Source organism: Mus musculus, chromosome 2 (genome assembly GCF_000001635.26).
Source record: "Mus musculus strain C57BL/6J chromosome 2, GRCm38.p6 C57BL/6J".
Taxonomy (NCBI): Eukaryota; Metazoa; Chordata; class Mammalia; order Rodentia; family Muridae; genus Mus; species Mus musculus.
In genome coordinates, this window is record NC_000068.7 from 166,060,038 (window position 1) to 166,073,351 (window position 13,314).

The window sequence follows — 13,314 nt, forward strand, 5'->3', positions numbered from 1 at the left end:
GGGAAAGACATGTTCTCATGGAGCCGATTACAGTGCCACTTTACCCAGACCTGCCATGGGGGGCTATTCAGATACTGTGCCTCAGTTTTTTTTTTGGGGGGGGGCGGGGCGGGGGTTGAGTGTTTGACTTCATGTATGACTGTGCATCACATTTGTGCAGTGTCCAAGGAGGCCAGAAGAGGGCGCCAGGTCCCCGACTGGAGTGCATCTTGGGCCTTCTTGTGCTTGCTCTACTCACAACTGCTGAGCCATCTCTCCATTATCTTTTAAAATCATCTACAACATTTCAGTAGTACAGATGGGAGTGAACTATTGTACTATCTTTTACTTTTTTTTTTAATGAAAGAAAAAGACTGGGAGTTTATTCTACATTTTAGCTTTAATTTGTTTAATAAACTACCTCTGAGAAATATCCCAGCCATGTCTTCTTTTTAAAAATTCTGTGTTTATGCAGAGGCTAGAGGTCAGCTGAAACACATACATCTCATAGTGCATACTTCAGTGTCATTGTGGGCATTGTATTACCATCAGCATTTACCACTAAATAGGAGAGACTGGTGGGTGTGAGTTTGAGGCTAGACTCTCAGAAAACTTAAAAGCCTAACAAGCTCTTCATCAGAAGAGCACTGGTTTGGTTTTTTTGTGGTCCTTGGTGTAGAACATAGGACCTCACCAACTCTAACCAAGCTGCATTGGAGCTGACTCACGTCTCTCTCTAGGCCTCTTCTTAGAAACTCTCTGGATGATCTGCTTGGGCCACCTTCTAACGCAGAGGGCCAGAGTGACGAGAGAGCTCTGCTGGACCAGCTGCACACACTCCTGAGCAACACAGATGCCACAGGTCTGGAGGAGATCGACAGGGCCTTGGGAATTCCTGAGCTCGTGAATCAGGTGAGTTGCAGTCTGTGAGAGCTGAAGAGCGTGGCAGTGAGTATGTCTTCATATTCATGGAGACAAACACAGCTTAAATTTAGACTGTGTACCTTTGTGTCACTTGTGAGAAAGTGTGAGTATTTGTCCCTTGTTTTACTACAGCCAAAGAAAACATCTAATGAAAACACTAGTTTTAAGAATGCTGCTTACTTAAATTTTTTAGTTTAACTTTATGATAATGGATATTTGTTTGTATGTACATCTGGTACATCTGTGCACTATGTACATTTTTGTGCCCACATAGGCCAGAAGAGAGTTTTGGATTCTTTGGGACTGAAATTACAGATGGCTGAGAGCTACCATATAGTTCTAGGAACAGACCCTAGCACCCACATCTCTGGCCCTAATAATAATTACCTAACTTTAAAAAAAATTAGATTTATTAATTTGACTTTATTATGTATGTGTTTTGCTTATGTGCGTATGTGTGTGCTTGGTACCTGCAGATGTTAGAAAAGGGTATTAGCTCACTTGGGGCTGGATTTAAAGATGGTTCTGAGCTAAAATGTGTGTTCTGGGACCTGGAACAGGGTCCTTGTCAAGAGCCCTCTCTTGGGCTGGAGAGATGACTCAGTGGCTAAGAGCACTGACTGCTCTTCCAGAGGTCCTGAATTCAATTCCCAGCAACCACATGGTGGCTCACAATCATCTGTAATGGGATCTGATGCCCTCTTCTGGTGTGTCTGAAGACAGCTATAATTGCACTCATACATGAAATAAATAAGAGGTGGCCTTCTCTTAGCCCCACCAAATGCTGCTTACTTTTATAACTTTTTCTTCAGTCTGTAGCCAACCTGTTAGGTGTGCCCAGTGTGCTGGTGAGGCAGGCCATGGGTAAACATGTTTACAGTGGCAAATTAGGTCATTGTCATCTCTTGCCTCTTTGTATACTCATCTCATGAAAATACACTTTTACAAGTTTATTTTGTTTTTCAGGAAAGACAGGATTTCTTCTCTGTGTAGCCTCCTGGCTGTCTTGGAACTCTGTAGACCAAGTGAGAGTAAGAGCCATTACTCAGAATCTTTGGTCAAATGAAGCAAGCTCTATTTTCTTCCAGACAGTGTTATTTCTCTAAAGCAGGGCTTGAGAAAACAGCATTGGACGTAGGAGAAGGTAGGGTTTATGAGAGAGCCTCAAAACTTCAAGTCTAGGGGGCTCTCAAGGGGTTTTCATTCTGTAGGAACTTGGCAGAACACTCAAAATTATTTGGCAGAGCATCTTATTAGGGTGAAGGTTAGGGGATAGGGTGTGGAACATGTCAAATTCCAGAAAATGGGTCAAGACATGGTTAAACCAAAGTTTTACAGAAAACAGAAATGAACTTATAATGACCTTGTAACTGGATAGCTGGTCTATCACATCAGGACCTTGTCACAGAAAGGAAAATGGCATTTGTTGTTTTTCTAGATGAGTAGTTTCAGTTTTTTCTCTCTCAGCTCCATTGTGTGGCTTAGGCATATGACCACACAAATAACAGAGCGTGTTTATTTAAAAAGATATTTACTAATATGATAGACTGGCTCTCACTATACTTTCTTGCAAGCTTGTTTGCTGGCCACGCATCTGTGCTCTAGAGTTTTCTAATGGGGTTTTGATTTTCTTGCTATGTGAGCGAGTTCAGGCTCAGCTGGCATGGCGGTTCAGGCTGAGCTGTCTGGTTTCATGAAGGTGCAGAGCTCATGCCGAGTCTTTGCAGTGTTGATGTTACCAGGCTGGCCATTTGTAGCGTGACACTCAGATGCTGGGCAATGCCCACTGTGAGCGTTTGCTGCTCCTTCCTTCTTTGTCATGGCTTGGCTTTAGCTTTATTTCCAGCTTAAGAGTGTTGCCGGGCATGGTGGGGCACAGCTTCAGCTTCAGCAATGAGGAGGCTGCTCCCTTGAGTTCCAGGCTATCCGGGTCTACAAGGTTCTAGGACATCCGGGGCTACATAGAAAAATCCTGTCTTGAAAAATAAAACAGACTCCCCACGCCCAAACACACACACACACACACACACACACACACACACACACACACACACCATCAAAAATTTCAAAATTGTGTTTAATACCCACAGTAATTTATTATAACAGTAAAATGCTGGTGAAATCTCAGAAGCGAGGTTGTTAACTGGGAAGCATTAAATGGTATCTAAGACATCTATAAAGACAGCCATAGGTGACAAGCGACACAGTGATCAGATAGTCTAGCAAGTACTGTTCTGTGGGCTGGCCCAAACTGGCACCACGACGCGTCAAGGTCTCCATGAAAGTGGAATTCGAGAAGTAGCTTCACAAAGCTGTCCTCTGACCTCCACATGTGCACATGCCACAACAGAGAAAGTAAGGTGAAAGTGTTACGGGAATTGTCAGCACAGTAGGTAGGATGATGTCTGTGATCCAGACAGGAAGTGTAGAACATGCTGAATAAATAGCCCGGGGACTGGTGACATGGTCTACTGTGAGTGGCCAGCAGCGGCTGCATGGAAGTCTCGGATATCTGGCTAAATTCTGCTTATACTGTGGGTTAGGTTGGGTCTCAGAACCTTCTGAATTCTTTACATTCATTTTAGTAGTCTGCCCAAGAGAAGGGAGATGAATGCATGTTGTAGGGCCGTGGGTGTGGGGGAATATAGGGAGTGGGAGAGAACCTGCATCCCACCAGAGTTCCGTTGCGGATGCGGGTGAGTAAGAAAGGTGAGAGCTTAAGAGAGAGGAGGGACCAAGCAGCCCCTTGATCTTGTAGTTGCAGGGTAGCTGTGGGGAGAAGCACTCCTGGCTAATGTCAGGTAACTGTGAGGGTGGAGTCTAGCTAGAATGCCAGGAGCTTGGGGCTTTGTTTGCGTGACTGATTGTCACAGAATTATGGAGCTGGGGGCTCTGTGGTGTCAGGCACCTGTCTCTGGGAACGTGGCTCACTGTTCCCTCCCTCTACTGGGTCACCTGAGCAAGCTCAACCAAAACAGGCTGCCCTTCACTGTCCCACACATATAGTTTGCGTGTTCAACGTAACATATAACTGCTTTATCAAAGATGTTGTATCTGGTGTGAGCAGGTTGGAATGATAAGATAGTAGAAGCATAAATACCCGTCACTGCAAGGGTCCACAGGAATCATGGGAAGGGTCCTGGGAGTGGGCCTCGTAGACTAGAAGGATAGTGAGGAGTAGTGAGGAGGCGGGAGGAAGGAGTCCTGGGGAGATTGGAGGAAAGCGGCTTTTCTATCTAGTGGGGAAGTGGGAGAATTGTAAATTCGTGATTTCTACTCTGCAGACTAAGTTTGAGTGCTGGGGACACCCAGATTCATTTGCATAAGCCAAGTGAGTTCAGAAATGTTTCGGGTAGAACGCATAATTTGATAGCTAGTTATCCTCTGTGTCTGAGCGTACCCAGACAGGAAACACTGTGAGAGAAGAGGAAAACCTGAGAAGGAACTTCAGTGTACACTCGACCCTTACCCAAGCAAGGGAAGGCTGCAGTGGGAGAGCATAGGTGGCAGAGCAGAATTGCAGGACAGGCTGCTCACTGTGTTCTTGGTTTGGGGGCCTGGGAGAAGGCAGAGGTGCACAGTGCACCCGACATTTCCTTTGGAACATGCCATCTGTTGCCAAGTAGACCTGTTGAGGATCAGTGGTGAGTGACCACCTTTAGTGTCTAACTGGGGAGTGCACTCAGAGATGGAGATCTGCAGAGGTGCTTTTCCTGGCTGACCTATTATTACCTAAATCATCTCTTGCTATTCACAAATTATGGGAGAACAACAGATTTGTAAAGTTTTATTACACTTTATTTTGTGTGTGTCTGTGCAGATTGCATGCACATTACAGACATGGAGCTCAGAGGACCACCTCTGGGAGTCAACTGTCAGCATTTGTGGCAGAGGCATCGAGTGGCACTGAGTCATTTCACCAGTCCTAAAGTGTGTGTGTGTGTGTGTGTGTGTGTGTGTGTGTGTGTGTGTAAGTGTGTGTGTGTGTGTGTGTGTGTAAGTGTGTAAGTAAGGGTTCTTAGTGTATAGAGCTCTGGTTTTGAGCCAATAGTATCTTTTCAGGTATTAAACACATTATAGCTACCAAAAAGGCCGAGAGCGTACATGTATACATGCACTTAAAAGACCCTGCTATGCATGTGGAGTCAGAGGACCACTTCCAGGAGTTTATTATTCCACTGTGTGGGAGCCACGGATTGAACTCAGGCAGCAGGCACCTTTACTTGTTTAGCCACCTGGACAACCCATAATTTATGTCAGTTCCACTATATAGAGTTATTTATTATTAAACATTAAAATAATACACTGGTTTTCTTTTGTTTTTTTTTTTTTAAAGATTTATTTATTTATTATATCTAAGTACACTGTAGCTGTCCTCAGACACTCCAGAAGAGGGAGTCAGATTTCGTTACGGATGGTTGTGAGCCACCATGTGGTTGCTGGGATTTGAGCTCCTGACCTTTGGAAGAGCAGTCGGGCGCTCTTACCCACTGAGCCATCTCACCAGCCCTACACTGGTTTTCTTTTGATGTTTGAAAACCAGAGAATCTAATTACCTACATTCATTACTACATTTCAACCAAATCACCATTCATTTTCTCCCATCCTTTTGAGACTTGGTTGTCCCATTCTACAGACATGAGTTCTGAACTACACAGGAGTACACAAGACACAGTGCAGATGCAGCTTCAGGCATCTGGGTTCTGAGCCACCACCGGTCACATGTACTGATTTACATTTTTTCCCTTGTTTGCAGCATTTGCTTTTGGTTGCTTTCTCAGGTGTAGCTAACCATTCCTTTGTGTTTGATGTTTAAGGGACAAGCTTTGGAGTCCAAACAGGATGTTTTCCAAGGCCAAGAAGCAGCAGTAATGATGGATCAGAAGGCTGCACTATATGGACAGACATACCCAGCTCAGGGTCCTCCCCTTCAAGGAGGCTTTAACCTTCAGGGACAGTCACCATCGTTTAACTCTATGATGGGTCAGATTAGCCAGCAAGGCAGCTTTCCTCTGCAAGGCATGCATCCTAGAGCCGGCCTCGTGAGACCAAGGACCAACACCCCGAAGCAGCTGAGAATGCAGCTTCAGCAGAGGCTACAGGGCCAGCAGGTAAGACCGGGCTGTCAGGGGCTCTTAGGCTGTGCTCTCCGTGGCCCTTGCCACCGGCTCTCCACTCTTTGCTAACTAAAGGAATCCCTTTTGCTTTCACTTCTCTGTAAGATTTTGTTTATGCAGACAGTTCCTTGATAAGGAGTGTGTATTAAACTTGGGTATCTTTCTATATGTATATTCTTTGCTATAACATTAGCAGTGGCAAAATGGCTCAGTGGGTAAATGTACTTTCCAAGCAAGCCAGGCAAGCCAGTTTAATTCTTAGAGCCTTGCTTAGTGCATGCTGTTAATCCTAGCACTTGAGAGGCAGAAAGAAGCACAGGTCTCTGTGAGTTCCATGGGTCAGCCTGGTCTACAGAGTGAGTTCCAGGCCAGTTAGGACAGCACAGTGAGCTGTTTGACACAGGACAGGACAGCAGGAGGAGCAGTGTGTCTTGATGGCCCTTGGAAGGCATTTCCTCAGCTTTTTGTTTTAAAGACAAGATCTTGATGATTGTCTAGGGGACTTGTAACCACTTCTGTCTCAACCTCTCCTGCCGGGATTGCAGGCATGCAATGCGTTAAGCACCCCTGTTGACTCAGTATTTTAATGGAAATCACTTCTTGATGCACTTTGGGGCCGGAGGCATGCTCAGTGGTTAAGAACACTTGTTGCTCTTGCAGAGGACCCGTGTTCAGTTCCTGGCACCTACTGTGGGCAACTGACTGTCTAACCTCAGTTCTAGGGAATCCACACCCTCCTCTTTCCTTAATCTGCAGTTGCTTTAAAGCATATTTGTATGGTTGCACGGGCTGGTGAGTGCTTGTTACCAGGTGGCAGTGAGTCACCTGAGTAGGAGAGCCCAGGAAGCCAGAGCCAGGCTATGGCAGCCCCTGCAGCAGGCTCAGAACTGGGGAAGCTCTGTGCCTGTGCGCATGGTACTATTTTATAGCTTAGTCCTCCTTTCTATTAAGTGCTCACTAGTGTCTGATCAAGTCAGAGTAATTTTGATTGTCTGAGCAACAGTCCCTGGAGAAACTTGACACTGCATTCCTGCTGCAGTTGTTTAAGCCTCACACCGAGGCAGGGAATCGGCGCCAATGTCGCTGTCCAGGAACTCTGTCCTGCGAACTTTTTTTCTATTTTTTTTTTTTTTTTAAGGTTTCTTGTATTTTTAATAGTGTCTGTGCAGTTCGTGTTTGCGCGCGCACGCACGCACGCACGCACGCACGCATGCACGCCTGCAGAGGCCAGAGGTGTGAGGTGCACTAGAACTGGGGCAGTGGTGACTGAGCCACCATGTAGGTGCTGGGAAAGGAATCTGGTCCAGTGGATGGACTGTGCACGCTCTCAGCTGTAGAGCTGTCTTCCTTCTGCAGGATGTAAACGACGACGAACCAATTCAGTTTAAATGTGGCTCCCTAGCTTGGTGGGTCTGGAGAGATCTCACTGGGTGGGGGTAGTGTATAAAGCTGATTGGGGCTCACTAACACGCTCCACTTGACCTACTAACCCAACTCTGTTCAGTTTTTAAATCAGAGCCGGCAGGCACTTGAAATGAAAATGGAGAACCCTGCTGGCACTGCTGTGATGAGGCCCATGATGCCCCAGGTACGTTCCCTGCAGAGAAGGGGCCAGTCCAGGCGGGACCCACGCCCGGCCTGGCCTTAGCTATGCCTGTTAAATAATTCTGAAGTTTTTGTAAGAATTGGTTGTCACACTGTCTCTCTCTCTATATATATATATGTATGTATATATATGTGTGTGTGTGTGTGTATATATATATATATATATATATATATATATATATTAATGTTTATGAGTGTGTTATCTGCATGGATGTCTGTATCATGTGGAGGCCAGAAAAGGACATGAGATCTCCTGGACCTGGAGGTACAGATGGTTGTGAGCAGCCTTGTGGGTGTGGGAATTGAGCCATGTCTCCAGCTCCTGTACTTGGTCTTTCACTCTCACTCTGCTTTGTCTGTGATGAGGGGCTGGAGAGAAGTGGCTACTTGATTACAACCATCAGTAAACTCACCCAGATTGATTCCCTTTGTGATGAGCTGCTGTGTTGTAAGATAACTGCCTAGTGTTTTGGGATTCTGGGACTGCCTCTGACCCTGCACAGGAAGGACGCTCACTGGGCAGCGTTTGGAAGCCACGGGTGTAAAGAACCGCTTGTGTATACTACCCTTTAGTTACAGAGAGGGCACTCTGTTCTTTCTTGTCCATAGCTGGTGTATTGTGAGATGCTATGAAATGAAGTTAATTGTGTGTCTCTTGGCTACCAGCAGGCTTTCTTTAATGCCCAAATGGCTGCCCAGCAGAAACGAGAGCTGATGAGCCATCACCTGCAGCAGCAGAGGATGGCGATGATGATGTCACAACCACAGCCTCAGGCCTTCAGCCCACCTCCCAACGTCACCGCCTCCCCCAGCATGGACGGGGTTTTGGCAGGTTCAGCAATGCCGCAAGCCCCTCCACAACAGTTTCCATATCCAGCAAATTACGGTAAACCTGTCAGATTGTGCCCTTATCAAAGTAGGGTTAGTAAGGCCCCAAGCTGCACCAGTTCCGTTGAGTGTGAAAACAAAAGTACCGCTCACTCCATCTTGTTTGCCAGGAAAACTGTCTGGAGCTGCAGGAAGCTGGAGTGTGCTGCAGAAGCAAGGAGTGTGTGTTCCCATAGCTGGACTTTTTTTTTTTTTTTTTTAGCCCCTGCAAACCCCCTCATCCCCTTATTTGAAAAAGATCACATAAACCTTCCTCTTGCCTGTTCTTCATGTCCCATGTGATATCTCTGGACACTCAAGCTTGAGGGGCAGATCCCAGTATGGGCTTCGCCATCCCTTTTTTCTGTGACTTGGGCACTTACTGTGATTATATTAAGCAGGCGGTGCTTCAGGCCCACCTTTGGGGAGGTTTTGGGACAGAGATGTGTTGTTAGAGAGTGCAGCCCTGCCCCGCCACGGTGCCCTGGATGGCATTTTTTTTTTTTTTTTTTTTTTTACTAAATTGATGACTTTGTCATCTTAGTGAGAAGCAAGAACGACAGAGCATCGGCGTGGAGCCTTTTTTCTCCTTCCTTCTCCATCTTTGGTGATTCTAGGATGCTGAAAGTCCATGGATGCTGCATTTGAACACTGATTTCTGTTCATTTCTTTAAGGAATGGGACAACCACCAGAGCCAGCCTTTGGTCGAGGCTCGAGTCCTCCCAGTGCAATGATGTCATCAAGAATGGGGCCTTCCCAGAATGCCATGGTGCAGCATCCTCAGCCCACACCCATGTATCAGCCTTCAGATATGAAGGGGTGGCCGTCAGGGAACCTGGCCAGGAATGGGTAAGGATGGGACTTACTTTTACATCCTAGTGGGGAATCCGGGAACCTGTTTCTCAGTCACACTTACTGGATGGAGAGATCATGTGCTTGGCTCTTAGAAACTGAGGCATATGGCTTGTTTTGTGGTTGCTTTATATTGTGCCATGTCTGTGAGCGCAGGCTGTCCAGAAGCTTTTCTCAGATAGGGCATGGTGCTCTGTGCCTTTAATCCCAACATTTGGGAGGCAAAGGCAGGAGGATCTCTGTGAGTTCAAGGCCAGCCTGGTCTACTTAGCGAGCTCCAGACCACAACCAGAGGTACATAGAGAGACCCTGTCTCAAACAACAACAACAGAGATGTCTGTGTTTTCTGCTCAGGTAGAGGGATGTTTGATAGAACTGTGAGAGTCTGTGTTCCCTGAAGAAGTAACACTGTTACCCTTTCTTTGCAGCTCCTTCCCCCAGCAGCAGTTTGCTCCCCAGGGGAACCCTGCAGCCTACAACATGGTGCATATGAACAGCAGCGGTGGGCACTTGGGACAGATGGCCATGACCCCCATGCCCATGTCTGGCATGCCCATGGGCCCCGATCAGGTACGGGCATCTATTCTTACGCCTCCCAGAACTGTCACAGTGGTCTGGAGATTTTAACTTGGGTATATAACTTAGAACAAACTACTGCAGTGTTTTGAAAACATTTGGCGGTGCATTCAGGAGTGTACAGACAGTGGCCGATTTTCTGCTGCGCTGACCCTGTGTTCTTCTGTTAACAGAAATACTGCTGACATCTCCCTAGTGGGACTGACTGTACAGATGACACTGCACAGGATCATCAGGACGTGGCGGCGAGTCATTGTCTAAGCATCCAGCTTGGAAGCAAGGCCAGCGTGACCAGCAGCGGGGTCTGTGCTGTCATTTGAGCAGAGCTGGGTCTCGCTGAAGCGCACTGTCTACCTGATGCCCTGCCTCTGTGTGGCAAGGTGTTCTGCCTCATGAGGATGTGATTCTGGAGATGGGGTGTTCGTAAGCACCGCTCTCTTACGTCACTCCCTTCTGCCTCGCCAGCCAAAGTCTTCACGTAGATCTAGATGGCTAGGGTTTCTGTCTTGCAGCACTGGACGAGGGGGCACAGTCTGCCTTCTCGCGTGTCGTCAGCAAGTAGTTCGTGTCGCTCTCCTGTCCAGTGCAATCAGTGTTTCTGCGCTCTTGTCCTTTACAGGTGTAGTCCCCAGAGTCTGTCGTCCTAGGTCTCTCCTGGTGAGGTCCCCGTACCCTGTAATTCTCAAGGATTTGTCATTGATGTTAAATGGCTTTGAAGAAGGGAAGATGAGATGGCAATATTGAATTTTCCCGCCCCAATGTGCAGCCAAGCGCACTTTACTGAGGAAGTCACGGAGAAATGCAATATTCCTGAGGGCGTGAGGAATGGTGAACCACATTCCTGCTTTCTGTCTGCACTAATCTGTTAGGACAAGAACACGATTGTCGTTTGTTTGTTTGTTGTTTCTTTCAAGTACTGGCGTCACCCTTTGCCTATATGGTGGAGCAATAATGCTTTGAAATAAACTTGTGAAACCCAAGGCCAGGTCCTGCACTCTGAGTCAGAAGCGAGCAGTGCTTCTGTGGACACACTTCCTTCCCTTTGTAAATAGGATCTTTAAGATATTGTATTATGTGAAAATATGTACATACCTTTTTTGTAGGCCACAGCAGCTCATTTTTACAGAGTTTGTGAAGCTAAATATTTAACATTGTTGATTTCTGTAAGCTCCACGCAGTGAGGTTACAGGCAGCGGAGACATCTGGAAGGCCCAGCCTGGGGCAGGGCAGCCTGCAGCTCCCCTCGTGTTACAGGCCTCACTCTTTAAAAAGGCTTTTTAAAGGGATCATTTGTTTAGATGTAGGCATTTAAATTTTTTAAAAATTTTCTTTACCAGAGAACTACGCACTTTGTTAATTTGTGGGGAAAGAATAGATATGGGGAAATGAGCTTTAAACGAAAACAGAAAACCGCCAAGAGTCTAAAAACAAAACCGAAGCAAATTGATTTTAAAAAGAATCTTGTGTTTTTTAAGCAGTCCATAAATTAAATGATAATAATTTTGGAAAACTGTAGCCCACTCATCATTTTAGGATCGATGTCTGTTACTAGGACCTGAGCCCCACATTTAGGTCAAAGGCCCCGGGCCCTTGCTGTGTGTGGTCTGGTGTCTGCCCAGTTCTCCTCTGGTTCAGCTCATAGGGTCTCTTACTACCTCTCCGCATCAGGGTGCTGAGCTCAGAACCAGGCCTGCCAGTGCCACTGAGTGAGAGTGACACCTTGGCACATGCCAGCCCCTCCTGCCACCTCTCTGCCTCCTCTTGGCACCTGTCCTCGTCAGTGTGAAGTAGGGAAACCAAGTGTAATGCCTTTATTTGGGTCCTTAGGTTCAAACAGTTAGATGGCATTAGGTTAGTAAACCATCTGTAGCTTTGTTTCTCCACCAGCCCTGGTGTCATTGTCCGAGATCCAGTCAATGTTTAAGAGTCACACGTTTAGCCAGTTGTCCTCCACCCCCAACCACCTCCCCCCGCCCCCCCCCCCCCCAAGGGAGCACAGCTTCATTCTCTGAACTCTCTGTGAGTGAAGCTCACATTTCCAGAAGCACCTGTGGATGGACTTGGCTTCTCAACGTGCTTTGGTCATGATCAGCTCACTGTCCTCGTTTCCATTGTGTGCTGTGTTTTGCCGCTGACACCCGATCTGGCTGGGCGCGGTGAGCCCGCCATGCTTAGGTGTAGGCCACAGTGGTGCTCTTCCCTTAACTTGGAGAGACCTTGATTCTGCCCTCAGCACCCCAGCTCCAGGCCAACTGGTTGGTACCCCCTTTTTATATGGGGAGACAAATGAAGTTTATTATGTTTTTATATTTTCTACTTACTGATTTTTATTGGTGCCAGTTCAAAATTCGGATTTCCTTTTAATAGCCTCTCAGATAATTTGTTGTTTTTACCTGAATTGTCCTTAAATCTTTTTTGGGTCATTCTCTTTGTACTCTTCTTGCCTACCTCGCCTCCACTCCTCCCTGGCCCCTCTTTAAACCTAGGTGTCCTTGGGGCAAATGGTATAAAAGTATTCTTTTCATCTGCTTTTATGATGTGGGGACATTTCCAGTACCTACCTTTTTTTTTTTTTTTTTTTTTTTTTTGCTGAATCCAAAGATATATAAATAAAAATGTATTTTATGAAGATCCAAATGATATTAAGGCAACATGTTTCTTCAAAAATAAATGAAGCTGTACTGTTGCTGTTGGTATCAGAACGCTTTCTCTCTAAACTGTGCCCCTGTCATTAACAGGCCTACCCGGTTCATCAGCATTAGATGCTGAGGTGGGTCGGGGCCAGAGGCAGTGGGTACTAGGGCACATAATTGGCTTGATTCAGGGGTAGGTGCAGCTGGACTGTGCAGAGAGTTTCCAGTTTACAACACGCCAGTCCAGTCCCTTTCTATCTGCAGTAGAGTGTTACCAGGAGCAGACCTCTAGGTGAGCTCGAATCTGGCCCTGCCATGAAGCAACAGGTGTGTTTACCTCCAGTGCAGGCGATTAAAAACAGGGCGGTGTTTTGTTTTTCTCTTGCCTCCTCCCTTTTTCTCTTCTTTTGAAAATAAGGAGTTCTGAAGAAGACGGAAATGTCACTCCAAGAGCAGTAAATTCTCAGGAACTGACCGACACCACTGAGAACACATTTGGGGTTAATCACATTTATATAAGTGTCACTTAAGATGGTGTCATTCTTTACACCGCAAGGAATGGAAACCATTCGGTGACTCAGTTGGGTGAGCTTTGGATGCCTTGCCGACTGTCTGGATGCTCTTGTAAATAAAGGTTTCTATTTAAGCCTCCGCCTCCGCATGCTTTTCCTCTCTCCACACCCAGGGCAGGGGTGAAAGCGGGATAAGGAGTGAGGAGGACACTGTGTCTGCGAGGTCGGAACAGTTCGTTCTCCTGGGA

At 46.6% G+C, this 13,314-nt stretch overlaps 1 protein-coding gene across 4 annotated transcripts in view; it reads left to right on the forward strand.

Annotated features, from left to right (window-relative positions):
* Nucleotides 1-13,205, forward strand: part of Ncoa3 (nuclear receptor coactivator 3) — an 80,606-nt gene extending 67,401 nt beyond the window's left edge. For 2 of the 4 annotated variants that reach the window (XM_030248242.1, XM_030248240.1), the window contains exons 18-24: nucleotides 720-891; nucleotides 5,721-6,014; nucleotides 7,525-7,608; nucleotides 8,292-8,511; nucleotides 9,168-9,342; nucleotides 9,774-9,915; nucleotides 10,095-10,921. In XM_030248242.1, coding sequence (XP_030104102.1) covers nucleotides 720-891; nucleotides 5,721-6,014; nucleotides 7,525-7,608; nucleotides 8,292-8,511; nucleotides 9,168-9,342; nucleotides 9,774-9,915; nucleotides 10,095-10,106 — 1,099 coding nt within the window. In that variant the 3' untranslated portion in view covers nucleotides 10,107-10,921. Of the gene's footprint in view, nucleotides 1-719; nucleotides 892-5,720; nucleotides 6,015-7,524; nucleotides 7,609-8,291; nucleotides 8,512-9,167; nucleotides 9,343-9,773; nucleotides 9,916-10,094 lie in introns of all 4 variants that reach the window. The other 2 variants (NM_008679.3, NM_001374779.1) reach the window with 2 other exon arrangements.
* Nucleotides 13,206-13,314: the final 109 nt, after the last annotated feature.